Raw genomic sequence first — 20,755 nt, forward strand, 5'->3', positions numbered from 1 at the left:
AGCTGAATGAGGGCGCGCGCACGCTCCTCCGGCCCGGTCCGTCCTCCACAGTGCATGATGCATCTTCCCAGCTCCACAACCCGGCCCTCCTCTCCTTCCTTCCTCCCCTGGGTTCGTTTTTTTTTAAACATTCATTTTGCTCGTTCGCCAGCTGGCGACCCCAGGCGATAGCTCCGTCGTTCGGTTTTCATACGCACTTGGACACACATCCTCAGCATGTATACAGAAACCAAACACACCTCAAGTCTGTACATTAGAGGAGAGAGAAAGAGAGAGAGAAAAAAAAACAAAAACAGAAAAAAAACCCCAAACACAAGCACTCTGCATACAAACACGCTCGTTCCTGTACATACAGCACACCGCACCGACTCCACAGCTACTTCCCAGCGATTCCTGTACAGGAGAAATCGAAACAGTTTGCTGGAGATTTACCACACGGCTCTCACTACACCTCTCCATTTCACAGCTCAAACTGATCACCCATTCTAATTATTATGCGTACACTCATACTCTTTTTTTTTTTTTTTTGATCAATTTGCAGTTTTTGCCTCTGTAATTTTATTACAAAAAAAAGTCATGCCTAAAGTCTAGCAGACATTTGCCGATGTGTAAAATATAGATATTACTGCCCTGCTTTTTCTTTTTTTTTTAATTTCAAACATGGGAGGGGGGGGGGATCTTTGCTTGATTGTAGTCTAAGTCAGGGTAATAGTTCAGTCAGGAGTTGTTACTATGTAAAATCTGGAAAATCCGCACACACTTTTAATTCTCAACTGGATTTGAAAACCTTTCAAGCAGCCGGTCGAGCGACCGAAATCCTCCAGAAACACGAAGCTGTGCTAAGCAACGCCAAAGTCTGTCCAGATGAGAACCTTGAGAACCTTGGACGTTCTTCACCGGGGACACCGTCCTGTCTCAGTAAAGTCCACAGTCTTGTGAAGGTCGTAAAGGGCTACTTTCTGCGGCGCACCGCAGTTTTGATCTTGCGCCCAGCGATCCCTGACTGTCCGGCTGGGGAGGCGGTGAACGTCTTAGTTGACCTGCGAGAGGAAATTACATCTCCGTTAGAAAGACGACAATACGCGTCGCAGCTTACGATCACGTGAAACCCAAATAAATTTAAGTGAAAGTGTGCAGTTGTGGTGTGTGAAAACAGCAGAAAATGGAGCAGAAAACATGCAAACTGAGTCACGGCTGCAGCTGCTCGCAGATTCTCCACATTAAAATTAAAGCATTTTCAAGGGAAGTTTTCAAACTTTTCCTGCACCACACTTTGGAGATAAAAAAAAAATCAATACAAATGAACTAAAAAAGCCTGTGTTAATTTATTATTGAACAATAAAATTTATTACTGTTAATATCTTGTGATAGTTGACATTCTACAGCAGGAAAAAGAAACAAAGAAAACAAAATTTTATGTTTTAACATAAAACATAAAATTTATGTTCTGACTGCTCTGAAAAAGTGACAAAAAAACTTTCCAACTTTTCTGGCATTTAGAAAATATAAATAATTGTATTAATTCTATCTAACAAAAAACGAGAAGTTTGGTTTGATTTCACTTTACACATTGTGAAAAAATTAGTTTTTTTTCATATTTAAATACTTGATTTGTACTGAAATAATAAAACCTTTGATTGCACTTTATTACCAAAATGTACAATCTGAATAACGAAGCACTTAAGAACTTTTTACAGAATTCAAGCACTCTGAACCTTGAAGGCAGAGCATCTAAATTGAGGCATTGTGAAATATTTCCTGTGTAGATTGATGAGCAGCAGCATACCCTATGTTAAATGTTGGAGTTTGTGTAAAGTTGAAACTGCCACCAGCTGCTCCTGGCTGGGGTGCGATGGGGGGATTGGCGGAGGGGGCAGAAGGCGCTCCAGATCCAGCTCCAAACGTAAACACGCCTGAAGAGTTATTTGAGGCTCCAAAAGCACTGGCTCCTCCGAACTGAAAGCCTCCACCTGATTTTAAAAAAACACAGAATCAAAGATGTGATTTTAATTGTGCGATCCCCACCCGGAGGAAGAGAGTCGGTCTGCAGGTTGATGTGAACGAACGCCCAGAGGACGACTCACTTGGTGCGGAGTTGGTGCTGGAGCCAAACACAGGTGTGGAGTTGTTCTGCTGTCCAAACGCGGGGGCAGCGTTGGGTTTGGTTCCAAAGGTTTGGGCAGGTGTGGCTGGGAAAGGGGATCCAAAACTTGATGAGAAAGGAGGATTCTGGTTGGCGCCGAAACCTCCTGAAGGAGCTGAACTGAACACAAATGGTGACGGGGCTGCAGAAGGAGCTGGAAATAATGACAAAAAAATGAAAGAAAAGATGAATATTTTACCACCGCCAACATTAATATTCCAACAGCGGTTTTACAAGCTTTTATAATAAACGCAGACCTGATGAGGAAGCAGCAGGGGGCGCTGCTGCTGCGGCTCCGAAGGAAAAAGAGGGAGCAGCGGGAGCGGGAGCAGAAGCGGCAGCAGCAGCAGCAGCACTGTTGGTAGAAGCGCCAAAGATGAAGGGCTGAGCCGGCGCCGGAGCCGCGTTCAGCAGAGCGCTCGACGGCGCCGCTGACTGGTTGTCGTGATTCTGTCCAAACATGAAGTTCTTAGCAGGGGGAGCATCGCCGGTGGTGGAGGGAGGCTGGCCGAACACAAACGAGCTGGGGGCCGAGGAGGATGAAGACGAAGTTGCGGTCGGGGCCGGCGCAGAGCCACTGCTGGCGGCGCCAAACATGGCGGGAGTCGGGGTGGCGGATGATGAGGTGGTGGCGCTGGGCGGGTTATTAGCCAGGAAAGAGAAGGCTGATTTTGGAGCGGCAGTGGAATCTGTGCAGGGAGACAATGATACTGTCAGCAACAATGTCTTCTGGCTTCATAAACTCTTGAGTTAGTGTCACTTCCAATTTCTTCGTCAGAAATCTAGGTGCTCTGTGTCATAAACTGGACAATATGGCTAAAGAACGCATCACGATGTATCGGTCGATATCAACAATTACTAATTCGTTTTTTTGTTTTCGATATAAAATAAGTTTGAATGACTGATGAAAGAAGCTCTTAAAGTTAAATGGGGGCATTGTGATAAAGAAAAAAAATTAAAGGAAGATAAAAATGTAGGTTAATCTCAGTATGAAGGTTTCCAAACTGTTAAAATTCACCATTATACCATTAAACTGTCCTAAAATAGTGCCAAGCGAGTCTCGTCCAGAAAATCACAAACATGACTTATAATCACAGAATTACAAGTTTTTTTTCCAATAACAGACAATACAAACCAAACCATTCCGACAATTCACTAAAAAAAAAAAAAGCTAAATATTAATACCTGCAGCAGTTTGTCCAAAGCTGAAAGACGGCTTTGAGGCTTCCGAGGTCGACGTTTCACTCTTTTCTGCCTGTTTGCCAAACGTGAAAGCCGGCGGCGGCTGATCTGTCGGCGCACTCGGCTTGCTGAAGGAGAAGCCGCCTCCCGAGGGAGCAGCAGCAGCTTCCGGTTCCTTTTTCACAGCGCCAAAGACGAAGGTCGACGGAGCCGCCTCCTTCTTCTCCTCTGGCTTTCCAAAGGCAAACGTTGGAGCGGCCGGCTCCTTACCTGCCTGTAAAGATCCGAATGCAGAGCTCACCTGCGGCGTGCCGGATGCCACATTTGGATCGCCTAGCCTCCCAAACACAGACCCCTTAGCGGCAGCTATGGTGGTGGATGTGGTGTCATTTGATGATCCTGCTTTGTCGCTATTTCCTTGTGAAGAAGTGAGAGGAGTCAAGGTAGTAGAGGATGAAGACGTGGTGGCGGTTTCTGGTGTTTTATCTGCCGGTTTAGTCAGTCCAAACGTGAAGCCGCTTTTAGAAGAAGAGTTACTTTCTGTGCTGGATGACCCACTTCCAAAAGCTACTTTGCTGCTGCCTCCAAACTTCAACCCAGCGCCCACCGCCGGCTGGTCCGACGTCTTATCATCGTTGGACGCGGCTCCGAATTTGAAGCCCTCAGAGGGGCCCCCGAAGTTAAACCCTGAAGAGGCAGTAGTATCTTTAGAGGACGACTCCGAGGTGGAGCCGCCGAACGAGGCGCCAAATTTGAATCCAGCTGACGATGACGAAGATGACGACGACGAGTCTGTAGTTCCAAACTTAAAACCTCCGGATCCGGCTGTGCTGTCCGACGTGCCGAACTTAAAACCCCCGGGATTAGAGGTAGAAGAGCCAAAAGTGGAGGTCCCAGAAGCTCCAGCAGCGGAGGAGCCCAAAGACCCAAAAGCTGAGGAGAAACGGAGAATAATGTCATGTTTAGGATATTCTGCGTCCAACAAGGCGTCTTGAAAAATTTAAGAAACCTCAAAGTGAACAGTTACTATTAGGGCTTGACAACAAATAAATTTTTATTGATTTCTATAATTTTTGGTTGTTGAAGATTTAATTTTTAGAAAATCTGGATGTTTTTTTTCCATCAATTATACTGTATTCATAGTATAACAAGAATATAGTCGTAGCAATACAACAATAAAGTCGAAATAATGCAAACGTAAAGCTTTAATATTACCAGAATAAAGTTGTAGTATCAGGAGAATGAAGTACAACAAATCAAAAAATTTAAATGAGGAATGTTGATCATCTTGTGGCGTTATATTTTAGTATAAGGAAATACTCAAATTATTATCAGTAGCAGGACTTTGAAGTATTTGTACAAACAGCAGTTTATGTGGAAGAAAGAATCAGAGATTTTAGCTCATTAAGATAATTTTCTCGCAATTTTAGGACTAACTGGTAAAATTGTGCTTTATTCTGCTAATATTCTTGTAACTAAAGCATTCTAGATGCCTAATAATAATCCTAATAATTGCTAATAATCCGTCGTACAACTCGGGGATGATTGGAATAAAAGCTACTTTTTGAAAATATTTTTTGTGGAAGTGGAATAAACTGACAGCAAAATTTTATTCATTTTTAGCCTTTTGACTAAAAAGTCATTCAGTTATCAAAATTGTTTTAGTCTAGTTTTGGTCGACCAAGTATAGACTAAGTATAGTTGACTAAGTATGCAATCCATTTAGTCAACAAAATATATGTAAATTATAAATAATTTTTAATCAATTCACTTGAATTAATCATCTTTGTTGCATTCTTCTTTTTTTTTTTTGTTGCTGTAAATCAAAAATAAACACCAAACATGTAACAGTTAGCCTATCAAAAATGAGACTGACTAATACTGATGTATCAGTGATCATCTAAACTCAACATGCAAGACAAACCACAATAACCAATCATAACACAACGTTCCACCATATCAGAACCAGGAGGTGATTTTGGAACATCAGTGATTCTGATGTTCTGGGCTTCTGACCTCTGTGTGTCTGCAGTGTTGCTTTCCTGTCTGATTTCACTCATTTTCAAACTTTCCTTGTATTCATCCTCACTGATGCTGTGCAGCCAGGGACGTGCGTCTTCCAACTCACGTCTGTATTTTTGCTACGGTTTTCGCTTCCAGGATGCGATGAGATTCCGGCTGGACAATTAAAAAAGGCGCAGCCAACAAGAGCGGCACCATGTGCGTTGTCTGTCTCTAGGCAACCGTGACAACAACAACTGCAGTGAGCAACTGTCTGTAGCGAGTCCCACTGGCATATCCCACGCTTCAGCTACAGGGTTTCCCCTGTGTATTATAAGCCTGGCGGGCCACCAAGCTTTACTTGTGACCCCACCAGACTATTTATTTTTACGTTTGCCTTTTCTAAGACTTTATACTTGCTGTTTGGGTTTGAGTCATGTTTTCCAATAACACATATAGTCATATTTTCAAATTTCCTGTCAACTTAAAAAAAATAAAAATTTAAATTAGAAACACGACAGGTCGCTGGATGACTGTCCCAGCGCCCCTACCACCGGGCTTAGCAGGTTTTTTGGGGGAAACCCTGATCTACATTTTAAGATGACCTTTTACGCTTCTTTGAAGAGGTTAGGATGGGTCTACGGGTTTAACAAAACTTGTTCATTAATTTATTTTTGCACAAAATCAATCTTAGATAACGAGATTTCAGTCTGGTCAGATCTGATTGTCTTCTGGACACCATAAAACATTTAGTTAGTGCCTGTGTGTGTCAGAAATTATATGGAATTTCATAGACGAACCGCATCACTGATACGCTTTAGCTTTTCACTCAGATTCCAAACACAATAGGCAGAAATGTCTTACATTTTGGATTTCTGGCAAACCACTCACTAACATTTTCGCCTATTGTCTCGTCAGTAACAACTCTCAGACATCTTGTCATATTTTGTCCTGTGTTTATTTTTTGTCATCGTAATGAAAAAAGGGGTGTCAAAAAAATAATTTTGTTCTTGTCATCGTTACCAAAGCCAACTAAGATGGTGTTTGTGAACATGGTTCTCAAGTAAGAAAACACATTTCACTGACTACATATCCTGTCAGAACAAAACCTCTGTAGATGTCTGCTGCTTGATGTATTCGGTAAATAACCAATTTCTGCATGTTTTTGTTTCTACGTGTCTGAACCAAATGAATGAGAGGGGCTGACTGTACATTGTGTGCAGCATTAGCTTCGTGTGACTTTTTAGATATTAAACATTCAACAATAAAGTGTCTTGCCTTTACCTTTGGGTTCCACTGTAGCTCCTGGTTTGGTTGTCTGACAAGCAACACATTTAACATCAGCAGCTTTGTTCTGAACCATGCAGGTGTCGCATTCCCATGATCCTTCTGGCTTCTTGAACTGCTCTAACAGAGCAAACGTTGGGGCACTGCTGGCTGCTGAAGAGACGGCTGCCGAAGCTCCTGTTGGTTGGTTTAAATAGAAACACTGCTCATCAAAACAGCCCAATGCCAAGAGAAAGAGAAATGCACGAGAAGCACGATGGTTATGCTATGACTAGTACCTGGTTTAGAAGCCATGCAGGCCACACACTTTGTGTCCTCAGCCTTGTTTTGTACCAAACATGTTTCACATTCCCACGCACCCTCTGGTTTTTTGAACTTATCTCCAAACCCACTGATCCCTGTGGAAACTGGATCTGAGGGTGTTGATGCAGTCTTAGCAGCTGAGAAGTTGGGGGGGAAAGTGAGCGACGCCTTGAGTCCCGTCCCGGGTTTGGCCGTTTCACAGGCCACGCACTTCACTGCGTCGGGTTTGTTCGAGACCAGACACGTGTCGCACTCCCAGGTTCCTGCAAGCTTGGAGAAGATCGGGTTGAATCCTGTCGTCGTGGAGGCGGAGGCAGTGCTTGTGCTGCTGCTCTGGGCAGGAGTTTTTTTGCTCTCCGCCGATTTTGGTGAGGAGTTCGGCTTTGGGGCCCGACAGCAAACGCACTTTACTTCCGATTGCTTGTTCTCAACCAGACACACGTCGCAGCTCCAGCCCGCCGAGGCACTGGACAGACCACCAAACCCTGATGGCGAAGGTAGCGAAGAGGAGAAGCTTGTGCCAGGCGAAGGAGTGGTTGTGAGCTGGGTGTGTGGCTGCTGGGAAGGGGTGTTGGTGCCAGGAGAGTTTTGAACAACAGGAGAAGCAAAACCTGGAAGGAATAATAATAAAACTTTAAAAATTAACCACCAGGTAAGTTTCTCATTAAAGCATGTATCTATTTAAAATAAATACGTAGTTAAATGATTTCTTCTACAAAATCAGATGTTTCAAATGACAGAAAAAAACATCTTCAAAAAGTTTTTATTTCAATCATTCCTTCTGTGAGTTGATCTGAATTCGACATTGAATTCGTTGTCAGACAGGATGCCTGGCTGAGCTAACATCACTCTGAACTATGGAAACCCAAGAAACGCATTAGAGAAAGAAAATCCAGATTTTCCCAAAAATTCATCTTCAAAAACAGAAAATCTGATTATTCAATAAGTTTTTTAAAGTTTTTTTATTTTATAAATAAGTGAACAAATTCCCACCAGGTGACTTGAGAAGATCCAGTACGCTGCCCTGCTTCAAGGTCTTGGCCGGTTTGAAAGGTCCTTCAAATTCCTCTGTGCTCTTGCTTGCTATAGGTTTCACTGTGAAACAGGAAAACACACCAGATGGCTCACTCCGTTTTATGATTTTTAATGACACTCCAACTTGTAAAAATGCCTCAGAAAGACTAGGAAAAGCTCCTTACCAGCTGTTGCTGTGGGCGCCGTCAGCTTTCCGTTTGACATGGACGGCGCCAGCTTTGCTACAGGTGCACTGAAGGTGAAACCAACCTACAAAGAAAGAGAAAATATATACGTGCTTACATCACCACTGCACAGGCAAGAGTAGAAACGTATGAAACGGCGTCTAAAGAGATGAAATAACTCACAGCAGGGGAGTAAGAAGGTGGGCTGGCTGCAGTTGCCTTGACAATAGGAGAGGAAAATGTGAAAGGTGCACAGGGCGGTGTGGAGGCCTTTGGTGGATCCTGAGGGCAGAAAACACAACATGACTCTGTTTTCTGCAACGCTTCCAAGGACCAGCACAGCAGAAGGAGGCGGCGGACGCAAAAACCGACCTTGTTTGTGAGCGTCTCCTTCGCAGGGGTAGTGGATGTGAAGCTGGGGGCCGAGCTGACAGAGGTGGCAGGTGGTAAAGATGGAGAGAAGCTGAACGTAGGCAAAGATGATTTGTTGATTGGTAGTGAAATGCTTGGAAGGACCGGAGCTTCAGCCACCTGCGGATAGAAAGCAAACATTCATAAGTGTGTAAACAGAACCTGAATTCATAGCCCCGGATAATAAAACACTATTTTTTTTTATTACTAATTAACCTCATCTTCTTCAGTGTGTTTGGAGGAAGGTCGTGCTGTGGTCCTTTCTCTCCTGATTTTGCCCCCTCCAGAGCTCAGGCTGCTGGCTGCAGGGGTGCTGGACAGAGGGTAGACCGGGTCACTGAAACTCCTTGTGTTTGACGGCAGATAAAACATAATTTATGTTAGTTAAACATACAGTAACATAGATGTCTGTTATTAGAAATGCTGTGGTTTGAATAAGCAGCTGTAATACATTTTGTATGAGGAAAAACTACATAATCGCAGCTTGATATGTATTGACCCGAATGTGTTTTTTTTTTTTTTTTTAATCATTCTGCATTTACCTTCGAGATGGACCTGGGGTTGCTTCAGGTAGCTGTGGTGATTGTCTTGTGGGCTAAAGGGAAGAAAAGATGAGCAAAATCTGTTTCAAAAGACTGCATGTCATGTCCAGGACTTCAAAACATTTGCTACATGAAAACAACTCAGGAAGGAAAGAGGAGGTACAAAGAAGGACGCAAGAAAGGGAAGACAAAAGTAAACAAGGGAGGATGCAAGAAAGGAGGATAAATTGAAACGAGGAGAGAATAAAAAGAGAGAAAAGGTAGGAAGGAAGACGATGGGACAGATACATTTAAAAAAAGGTGAGAGTTTATGGAGCAATCTTGACAGCGGGATAAAACAATCTAAATCTCTTTCTGTATTTAAAAGAAATGTTAAAATTATTATGACGAAGCATTATGGTATTGAATAAACCGATGTTTTGTTACGTATTTGAAATATGTCAGTAATAGTCTTCTGAGTTGAATACATTTTTTTATGTGAAAAGGGGGCAGATAGTTAATACTTCTTACTGCTCCTTGATTTCTTCTAGTTGTTACATGAACTCTTGATATTTATTATTCCTTATAGCTTTCAGTCAGAACGCTAAAAGAAAGCTGTAAGATAAGTAAGGTATGAAATAAGGAAGAAAAATAGGAGATGAGGGAAAAAGGGCAAATGAATGGACAGAATACAAAGGAAAGATGAGTGAAAAAAGGACAAACGGAAAAAGGAAGACAAAAATGAGGATAGGATCTACTTAATAAAGGAATGAGTGAATGACAAAACAAGGAGGGTAGAATCTACACAATTTAAGAAGGAAGCAAAGAAGGAAGGAAGGACACGTTCAGAAAATGGGATAGGGGATAAAATCTGGGAATATACATATTTCTCCATGTCTTTTTCAATACTTATCCAGATCACAAAAACACGGAGATCATATTTCCTATTTTCCCTGCCTGTTTTATTGTGACAGAATTTACGTTCTGTTGAAGTTCAATAACATCGCTCTGAGCCACCACGTACCGTCTTTTCCCTTGGCGTCCTGTCCAGGGCTCGGGTGAGTCCTCCAGGCGTCAAAGTCGGCCTGAAAGACACGGATCGATTTCCTGAAACAGAAGCTGCAGCTGGAACCACGAGTTTCTGCACTGGAGGGAGGTTTGAGTCCATCTGGGGAAAAGGCAGCAGAACAGAGGGGAAATAAATGACCAAACCGTGAGCCAGAAGCGCCTTCTCTGATTTGTATTCAATATGGCCTAAACGTTTAATAAAAACATTTTATAGCACCGCAATGAAGCTATTCAACTCCGCTTTAGCATAATCCCATCTGGCAAGGTTAATTTACCTCGGCATACATTATCCAATTCATGAGCGAGAAGTTTTACTCAGATTTACGACGATCAGGATGTAATTTAAAGAAGCTACTCCTGAGGAAATGAGTTTACCTTTGAGCTAATTAAGGAGCAAGTGTCAAGTTTACTTAATATAACCTCGATTAATTCCGGAAAAAGTGTCATTGTTGCCATAATTTAAAAAAGAGATGAAGACTGCCAACCTATGGTTGGGATGAGCCTTGAGAGCTTCAGTAAAACATGGTTTCATCCTTCAAATACAATAACAGCTGTGACAGCTGGGAATGCTGGGCGGAAAGCAAACTGAACCAGGCACCAGCGCATTAGACCAGCTCACAAACGTCTACACACACAGTGGACTGCACTTGGCGAAGAACAGCTGGATGGAGGCGTGTTCATGGCTGTTTGGGGCTCCAACAGGCAGCGGCAGACAATGATCGCCTGTTTATAAGCGTTAGCTAAACAGCTAACTGTTACCGATTGGAGTAAACCGCTCGGTGACACGCAGTTTTTCACAGAAAACAATCGACTAACTTCATGCCTCCATTAATTCCTTTGTAGTTACTCTGTCATTTATTTAATGCAACATAACTTTGAAATTAGTGGATCACAAATTAAAATACATGAATTCAACTAACCCGTTTCTTCTTCGCCTGGTGACGGGGACCATCTTGGTTGAAGACGTCCATCGACTGTAATGAGAGTTAAAATACGTCAAAAACTGACTCTGAACAGACGATTCATGATATAATAAGCTGGAGACTTACTGGAGAACGACTGGGCGAGCCTGCTGCGGGTGCTGGGATTCTCTTTGCATCCTGTTGATAGGGAAAAATAAACATTTTTATTACTTCAGATGATTAAAGTCTGTCATCAAGTACAACCGCTACGAAAATAGATATTTGCAAATCTAAATTTGGCCTTGAAGCATTTGTGTGTACTCACAGCCAGTGGGCTCGACATGCGCTCCAAAGACTGCAGGATGCGCCTGGCGGTGGCGCTGGTCACGCCGCAGGGCTGAGCGCCGGCGGGCTTGGCCTTGATCTGCCTTCTCACCGGCGCCTACGAATCAAATGGGCCGCTTTAAATCTCTAATCCAAGTTCAATCACAAGTTAATGCCGAACAGCTAGAATGCCATACGTATAATGAACATGACTGAGCTCTGATGAGACGCCACTCATCTGTTTTTAAAAGTAAACATTGGCTCCAACTTTAAAAGATCACCTGATAAGGAGTGCCAGGACGACCGCGGGAGCTCCTGACTGCAGCTGCTCCTCCGTACGTGGTTTTCCCAGGGTAGAAAGGTGAATCTCCGAGCTGGCTAGAGTTCAGCAGTGTGCTGTTTAACGTCGACTAAAAGGAAAGATTGAATAAAACGTAAGAGTTGTGGTGGAAACCTTTACATTTTTTATTTTTTTATCTGGAGTCGTTTTGGTAACAAAACAACCAAATTTAATTGCAAACAAATCCAACACTGTATTAAAAAAATCGGTTTTCGATATGGTTGACTATAAAGCTGGCCTTTATTAATGATGTAACAGGATTAGAAATCATCACTAAGGAGCAACTTTGCCATATAAACATTCGAAGGTTTTTATTATCCCATTAACTTCATCGCATTTTGTTAAAATGTCACAAATTCATTGCCAGCAGTGCACTATAAGCCTGGCGGGCCACCAGGCTTTACTTGTGCCCCCACCAGGTTTAGCAATGCTTCTTTTACATTTTTTTTTAATGTTTGCATTTTTTTAAAGATTTTATAGTTGGTATTCAGATTTTAATCTTCCAATAACACATAATTATCAAGTGATATTTTCAAATTTCCTGTCAACTTTAAGCTTTTTTTTAAAACTCAAAAACACGACGAGCCGCTGGATGAATGACTGCTGAGCGCATAATCACCGGGACTAGCTAGTTTTCTGGGGAAAACCCTGCAAATTGGACGTGGTTTAACATAATCACTCATAATCATATATTGCATCGACAGCAACAATCCTTTATGGTTATGTCTTGACTGACTTTTACCCATTCCTCTTCACGAAAATGCTGCAAGTCAGACTCAATGGAGAACATTTCTGAACGCTAAACTTCATTTGTTACATTTTCAGTCGGTGCGGTTCACTTTCACTCTGCACTGTCAAACCATCCAAACCCTCCGAAAAACTTGTTTACCTCCTGGCCTGTGGTGGCGCTGCACCAAGAAACACAGAATACTTAATTCCGTAACACAGATTCTCCTTATATTCCATCCATCCATTTTCTTCCGCTTATCCGGGGTCGGGTCGCGGGGGCAGCAGCTTCAGAAGGGAGGCCCAGACTTCCCTCTCCCCAGCCACTTCTTCCAGCTCCTCCGGGGGAATCCCAAGGCGTTCCCAGGCCAGCCGAGAGACGTAATCCCTCCAGCGTGTCCTGGGTCTTCCCCGAGGCCTCCTCCCGGTGGGACGTGCCCGGAACACCTCACCAGGGAGGCGTCCAGGAGGCATCCTTACCAGATGCCCGAGCCACCTCAACTGGCTCCTCTCGACGTGGAGGAGCAGCGGCTCTACTCTGAGTCCCTCCCGGATGACCGAGCTTCTCACCCTATCTCTAAGGGAGAGCCCAGCCACCCTGCGGAGGAAACCCATTTCGGCCGCTTGTACCCGTGATCTCGTTCTTTCGGTCATGACCCAAAGCTCATGACCATAGATGAGGGTGGGAACGTAGATCGACCGGTAAATCGAGAGCTTCGCTTTTTGGCTCAGCTCTCTCTTCACCACGACGGACCGGTACAGCGCCCGCTTCACGGCAGACGCTGCCCCAATCCGCCTGTCGATCCCCCGCTCCCTTCTTCCCTCATTCGTGAACAAGATCCCCAGATACTTAAACTCCTCCACTTGAGGCAGGACGACCCCCCTGACCAGGAGAAGGCACTCTACCCTTCTCCTTATATTTACATTGATATTTTATGTAATATATTTAATGCTTTTAGGTCAACATTCTTGATCCAAACCCAGGATGTAGATCGCCATCTATTACTTACATTGGAGGAGTTTCCAAACACAGACAGGTTGAAAGAAGGCTTTTTGAGACTGGACTGAGACGGCTGAGGTCCAGAGTTTGTCCTGTCCATCTCTGGGGACCAAAGCTGAGGAAGTGATGCGGTTTTTGAAGTTGGGACATCTGAAAAACGAAACATAGCCTGAGGATTATCTTGAGATTCGCAGAGATGTTTCTAAAAAGTCCCTAAATATTCGAGTCCTACCCTTGTCGGATGCACGGGAGGAGAACCCACTCGTGGTGGAGATGTTATCGTCTTCATGTTGCGAGAGGTTGTCCTTGATTTCTTTGACCAAAGAGAAGCCTGTGGAGAAGGGGCCAGGGGCTGAAGAAGTGGAGGGCGGAGAGAAGAGGCTGCTGGAGGCCCCCATTGTAGGGGAGGAAGCATCCAGCGAGGTAAAGTGGAGGTGAGAACGACTCAGCGGAGGCCGAGAAAGCACATACTCCTGAAAGTTCAGGGATGCTCGGCTGGTCGAGGGTTCTGCAACGGAAGCAGAAACCACAAATGAGCTTTAAAATAAATAACCCCTGTAAAAATAACACTTTCCAGACAAAATTAATGTAACGTAGGAGACTAGAACAGCCCCTTGCCTGTATTACTGGTGCTTGGCTCTGGGGAGTCGCGCCCATCAATGGGAGGAGGTCCCTCTTCATTACCATTAGGAGGAGCTGGAGGAGGAGGTGATGGTTGGCAGTTCTGCTCCGTCCCTTGTCCCGTCTGTCCTGCAGGAGTGTCTCCATTCTTGAAGTATTTCTGCAGCCAGGAAGGAACGATGCTCTTCACTGTGTCCGTCACTCGACTGATGAGGCCTGACTGCTACAAGAAGAAACATGACAGGGAAAAATACTCTTAAAAACTCATTTAATTGTTGAAAAGAAAAAAAAACTGGCAAAATTAAAAGTTCTATGGTTTAATGGATTAATCAGATGGGTTTTTTTTAAAGGCGCAGAGGAAAAACTTAAAAGTATTACTTCTGGTATATTACTCATCCCTTTAATAAAATAATCACTTAATATTTGATGCTTTTATGAATCCACAATCTCCAATCTTTTAAATTTGACTTTCAGCTTCTAACATTTAGAAAAGGCAAAAATACTGATGCCTATAAGTCAGATCTTAGGTCTGCAATAAATCCACAGATTAATCATTCTAAATAATGTTCCTCTTTATAATTTTTGATTGGCAAAAAACAGCATTTTTTATTATTTATCTGAAGTCCCCAATTTGGAAAGAGACCCCATTTAACAAGCATTGTGCAAAACACACCAAAAAATCTCAGTAAGACGAAAACTGGGTCAGGCTCTGTGTCAGTTCCCCTGTTCCCAAAAAACCCTGAAGTATTGAGACTGATCTGCACAACACCGAGACACACTTCTGGATTAACTGATCATTAGTCAAAACTCTTCAATCTGGTGCAAATCTAAAAGTAGCATTTTCAACATTAAGATGTTCAGGCACTGGGCTGGTAAACAAAATACACAAGACAATGTTGAGAAACATTTTTTTCCACTGAATGAGACAAATTTGGAGCAGTGAAGGCGACACTAAAGGACAAAAACAACCAGAAACAAAGTGTATCCCACCAGAAGAATACTAATTATGTATCTGAGAGTTAAGCGTTGTAAAATATTCAGCAGCTTTGTCTAGTCATTCAGGCTGAAGCCCAAACTGCAGAAATACTTTGGCTTCTTTTTTTAGCTCCTATTAGAGATGAGCCGGTGTGAGAATGCCATGGATAGAAAAAAAACATCCATGCCTAATATGCAGAACTGTATTAAAGAGTTAAGAGACATATAATGTGGTGATCACTTATTTAAAACACCTTTATTTAAGACAGAAAAGCAACAATTATACAAACTGCTACTAAAAGTGTGCAACACATTGATTATTACAGCTGCACTACTGTGAAAAACGCAGGTAAAATCAGTAGCATGTGAGGGAGGGGCAGTGCAGCGTTACTCTATGCTTCAAACATTCAGAGAAAACTCTGGTGTCCGGTAGTTTTCCGGCATCACACGAGCGACACGACGGAAAACTTTAACAGCTCTGAAATGGAAACTTAGTAAAACCTTTATATAAACCTGTAGTAAATAAGTCATAACTAGCTGCTTGTCGCGTGCAGGATCCTTCAACTTTTCTTGAAGGGAAGTGTTTAATGAGCCGTCATAGATGGCCAGCGCATCTCGTTATGCGGTTATTACACACATAGGAGGGTTTAGCACTTGATAAGAGCCACATGAGCCTCTTCCTCCATGCTTATCTATGACGTACACCTGTGGGCTCTGAACTTCCCACGTGATGAAAATCACACATCTTTAACGGGACAAGTGCAACTAGGTTGAAATATGCAAAAAACATCATTATGGGATGTTTTTCACAGTGGGCAGGGAAATATATGGGCACTATTGGTAAATATAGCCATTCGATATTGGTGCATTCCTCTTTTATATAAATGTTTTGTGGATTATCCTTTATGCAGCCATAGAAAACCATGTTCAAACAAAAATGTAATGATTCAACCAAAGATGACGCCATTTGGAAACTGGAACAACGATTTAGGATGTCTCAATAGGTCTGTCACAATAAAAAAAATTAAAATTAATCGCATGACAAATTAAAAGAAACTCAATTTTCATTTACTTGATTTATCATTGTTCTCTTTTTACCAAAAACAGAATAATAAGAGTCTTCAATCTGGTGTTTTAGTCTCAACTATCCCTTTTTAGAAACATAATTTTGTTTACAGAGACTTCATAATTAATTTTATTTGTTGCTTTCTTTATTTATTTTGGATAATCCCAATGTCTTCCAGTTCCAGTGTTTAAACGTTCATTAGAATTTAAAGTTTATTGATCTTTGAGAATGTGTTCTTGCACTTTTATGCCATTGTTACTTGATATTACCTGAAAATGTCCCCATACAACAATGAGAACATTGTTTATGTTATTGTTTATCGCAATAAGTTCTGGGACAATTTGTCGTCCAGCAAAATGTGTTATCGTGACAGGCCTATGTCTTAACGACAATTTTATCATTTTAGCTTTTGTCTTGATGCAAATATTTCATGCACTTAAGTACATTTTCAAGTCCAATACCTCAAGGTTAATTTTAGACACATTTAATACATGCAAACTTTATTAGGGAAACCAAAAACCACTGCTAAACATAGTGAGCAAAAGGAAGAGTAAATGACAGCAGGTAAGGTCTTTCACTATCTGGTAACAGAATAAGTTAAAATAAAAACTGTGATGAATAAAAAGCAGAACAGTGAGAGAAGTCTGTTAATGCAAGAATATGATCCAACAGACAGAACTGAAAACTCCTGACGACGCAAACTAAGCTTTTCACACATTTCAATTTCTAAAAATATCAGCTGCTGACTTTCAGTTTGATCAGCTCTGACGGGTAATTTCTGATCAGAGAGAGAGAAAAAAAACCTGACCGGTGATCACACACACAATAGCATCAACACTCTTATCTAGATGTCATTACAGAGTGAAAAAGGTTCAGATTTCTATTTTTTACAGTGAAGCACAATTGTTTTAGATTTAATGTCTATAAGTGAATCTCTCTCTTAAACTGTAAGATTTTATCATCTTTGAAGATTTCCACATCTGTTTATTGTTAAGTAGCATTAAAATCATTGTTTTATAACTTGAGACAGACAAGACTATTGTAAACAGGATGTTAAGATAAACATGAATGAAGGGTAATGAGTGCAGTTTTAATAAATAGCATGTATGTTACTGTCTGTGAGCCGTAGCTTCTGTTTACGTTTCAAATTTAATTTATACTACTGGCTGCATAATATCCTCATAAAATTTTATTTGAAACTGATAGGTGCACTTACAGGATATTTGATCACTTTGTAAATGGTCAGAATTTAATTTGTCATTGTTTTTTTTTCCATTCCTAGTAATGACAGAACCAAGAATTTATTGTTGAAGTTTTAATGGGACAAAAAAATGCTTGAGTCACCAAAAGATGAAAAGATTTTTTGAATCATCCAAATTATTTAGTTTATGCTTTAAAGTGCCTTTATACCAGATTTCATCTGATGTGAAGTGTGTGATGTGCTTTTGTTTCAAAGCAGAATCTTTTGATGACTATAATTTCTACAGTAACAAATCAAATGTCATTTATGACTGTTTCTTTGGGAAATAACTGGAATATACATTTTATTTTTAATTAAGTATTTTGGTCATGTCTTTTCATTCATGTCAATTTTTCAAATTATCCAGAATTTAATATGTTAAAATGCTATTTCAGATGCTGATATTCTTTTAATCAAATTTCAAGTGATGTCAAATATTTTGACAACTCTGAAATATGTTTAGATTATTAACACTTAATGAAATGATGACTACTGACTTATGTGCACATTCTTTAACGAGTTACAATAGCACATATTTAGTGGACTATTGTAGCATCACATAGAGCTTGATAAATCAAAGTAGGTTGTCCAATATTCGTAAGACAGCGCAGGGTTTAAGAACAGACAACCCGGCAAATCATTTGGAAATGTTCTGCCTTTATGAAATAGGCATATTACAATTGCCAACACCACGAAGTACACACGAAATGACTGCGGTGTCTGGGCGCCAATTGACCCGGGAGACAAACATGTGGGTCCCCAATCAGCCAGAGCTTTCTCTGCGCAATTAAACTGGCTGAGGTTTGGCTAACAGATGCTAATGTCCGAAATATTTTCGCACTCTTTGTACACAGCATATGTATTGAAAATCATTGCGCCTGGTCACAGGTAGATATTATGACCAGCTGCACAGTTTTGTCAGATGTTCCTGCTACATTAAGAAAAACCAAATATAACAATGCGGCGTTCCTAGTTGCTAACTCAAGTTAGCTGTATATGCTAATACTTTAGATTCCACTTCCTTGCTTTATCCAAACTTCGTAAACAATTGTAAACTTAAAACACCGATTTGGGGTAATTTCCCTCAACTTGTCATGCATGACGTTTATTAGTAAAACTAACAAATGTAATGTTTAACTTGTCAAAGCGACACAGTCCCGTGGTTTGACCTGTCAGCGCCTGCTGCTGCTTGCTAACCTCAAGCTAGTTCGTTAGCATTTCGTAAACGTGCTAGCAGCGCGTGGAGGCCATGAGCGCTAACAGCAGGCCATAAAATGTCTCCAAGAAAACAATAACACAACCCGAAGAACGGTGGCAACGCGATCACTGCGATGTACTTCACATGGGCTTCTTACTTGAGAACTTTTATTTAATTTACCTGTTTACTCTTGGCGTAAGGTTTAGAAGCGATGTGATATCTCCTGCTTCTGATTTTCCCTCCACCCGTGGCCGCCATGGCTCTTTCGTCTGACTGTCTATCGATGTTTCGGCGCCGGATAGCTGTCATCCAGGACAGCGGCCACCTGCAGGGGAGTTGTGGGAAATGAAGTGCCTTAACCTAACAAAGGATTTCCATATTTGCGACCCCACAACTGGGTTAACCAGAGGTGAGTGGAGTACATAAAAAAAAATGTACTCCAGAAAGAGTAGCTCTGCAACATATTTTTATTCAAGTAAGAGTAATAAAGTATTTTCAAAAAAGGCTTTCTGAGTGCTAAATGATCGATACAGCTGATTTGATATTTTATGATGATGTCATCAGAGAGACAAAAAGTATACTTATTTGCAAATTTTGGTGTTTTAAATACTAAAATGAAAAACAACTAAACCTGGTAATGGAAGCAAATAAAATATCTTTGCTATTTTTTCAGTATAAAATTTATGTTACAGTTGGTATGTTAGAACAGAGTAAGATATGTCCAGTGATTATAGATGCTTTTTTTCTGCATGCTTTACTTGACCTCCAACTGGTACAACAGGTTCTGCAAAGAAAATATTTGAACAAGAAGTCTCACTTTAAGAAAAACTGCAGGTGCGTGTATATCACTGGTCAAGCATTTTTGGTTAAAATGTTTGTGCTTTATTGAGTAAAGTTTCTCTCAGTGGGAAGAAAATCCAGAAATTTTACTCCAGTAGCGATACTTCATATTAACACTATTCAAATCAAAAGTAACAAGTCTGGTGTGGTAAAAGCACTCCTAAACGTATTTTTTTTCTACAAAAGTTACTCATGTAGATGCAACTCAGTGAATGTATCTAATTATTAGCCACATCTGAAAATGACAAAAACATAAAAAATATATAAAATTCATAATCGCATCCACAAATCATTAAGTGAATAAATAGAATCTAAACTCATTTAACAAAAGTAAAAAAAAAGCCTATGTTTAAATGTCAGGCAGTGTTCACTTTGATAGTTTTTGATAACAGCTACAAGCAAATGAATGAAATAAAAATTGAAAACATAAAAAAAAATTAATACCTTAACATCTTCTCTGTTTTTTATTCAGCAGATAAGCATGTTAGAATTATTGGAAGAATCCATCCAAACATCCATTATCTAAACCGGCTCTTCCTTGCAGAGTCATGAGTTGGCTGGTGCTTATCTCCAGCAGTCTAATGATTGGACAAACCTGGAAGAAAACTTGTTAAAGTTTGCAGTAGACTTCAGATTGGGGAAGAGGTTCAACCTTCCGAGGCTAACGAAACTAAACTTACAGCGAGACCTACAATGTTCAATAATTAAAAACAACCCGGTTAAAGTCCAGGCTTAAATTAAAGGCAGAATTTATAAGCAATGTGATGTTCCAAAAATAGAGCCAGTGTTTCTTACTGACTGTAAATTAGATCAAAAATCTTATGGACTACAATTAGTTTTATGTGCTTAGTTTTAAAAAAAACAAAAAAAACCTCATGTTAATAATCATTAAGCTTGGTACATTTTAACATCAGCTTTTTTTTCTTCTTTTTATACAGTATATGTTAATATCTGGTTACAACTGTCGTTTCTATGCTCGGTAGTCAGACCAGTTGTGAACCTCAAAATCCAAAAAATGACAAAATGCTCGGTTCTGGTTGGCTGTTGTGCAGTTTTATGTGAACATCAATTTTCTATCTATTTATTAAGTGAATAAATAGAATCTAAGCTCATTTAACAAAAGTTTTAAAGAAAACCACCAGGTATAAAAATAGCTGTAGCATTTGAATGTGGATTGACCAAACTGCTGTAACTGGTGCTACATTTATACATGCATGTATAGCAAAATATGCAAATGTGCAAGTGTACTGCAGTCTAGTCTCAATTTCAAAATGATAAAACCAGCAGTTATGAATCTGACTGTAAATGCGGCTAGATATTTCATGCCGCAGAGCTAAACATGAACTGAACATCCTTTAATGTAAAAAAAAAAAAAAACACACCTCTTGGATGGTGAGAACAATACATG

The 20,755-nt window shown here is 40.9% G+C and overlaps 1 protein-coding gene across 2 annotated transcripts; it reads right to left on the minus strand.

The window, feature by feature from the left end:
* Window positions 1-512: 512 nt before the first annotated feature.
* On the minus strand, window positions 513-18,831 carry nup153 (nucleoporin 153). 2 transcript variants are annotated; one of them, XM_008422007.2, is made up of 22 exons: window positions 18,688-18,831; window positions 14,026-14,251; window positions 13,640-13,915; window positions 13,418-13,557; window positions 11,623-11,751; window positions 11,343-11,459; window positions 11,165-11,215; window positions 11,036-11,089; window positions 10,072-10,215; window positions 9,069-9,121; window positions 8,743-8,839; window positions 8,488-8,646; window positions 8,299-8,397; window positions 8,116-8,200; window positions 7,910-8,011; window positions 6,892-7,527; window positions 6,611-6,790; window positions 3,329-4,258; window positions 2,401-2,832; window positions 2,085-2,297; window positions 1,787-1,970; window positions 513-1,040 (listed from the first exon to the last, which is right to left on the minus strand). In XM_008422007.2, exons 1-22 carry the CDS (start codon window positions 18,814-18,816, stop codon window positions 953-955), a joined length of 4,524 nt encoding a protein of 1,507 aa, XP_008420229.1. In that variant the 5' UTR covers window positions 18,817-18,831; the 3' UTR covers window positions 513-952. The 2 variants fall into 2 exon arrangements, with proteins under 2 accessions (XP_008420229.1, XP_008420227.1); XM_008422005.2 differs by having other exon boundaries at window positions 8,743-8,872.
* Window positions 18,832-20,755: the final 1,924 nt, after the last annotated feature.

This window comes from Poecilia reticulata, linkage group LG11 (genome assembly GCF_000633615.1).
Source record: "Poecilia reticulata strain Guanapo linkage group LG11, Guppy_female_1.0+MT, whole genome shotgun sequence".
Taxonomy (NCBI): Eukaryota; Metazoa; Chordata; class Actinopteri; order Cyprinodontiformes; family Poeciliidae; genus Poecilia; species Poecilia reticulata.

Excerpts from the sequence above, each read along its gene's own strand:
- nup153 (XM_008422005.2), bottom strand. The coding sequence starts at position 18,816 with ATGACAGCTATCCGGCGCCGAAACATCGATAGACAGTCAGACGAAAGA. Across the intron at positions 14,252-18,687 it reads CTTACGCCAAGAGTAAACAG|CAGTCAGGCCTCATCAGTCG; the intron begins GTAAATTAAATA and ends TTCTTCTTGTAG. Across the intron at positions 11,090-11,164 it reads GCTCGCCCAGTCGTTCTCCA|TCGATGGACGTCTTCAACCA; the intron begins GTAAGTCTCCAG and ends CTCTCATTACAG.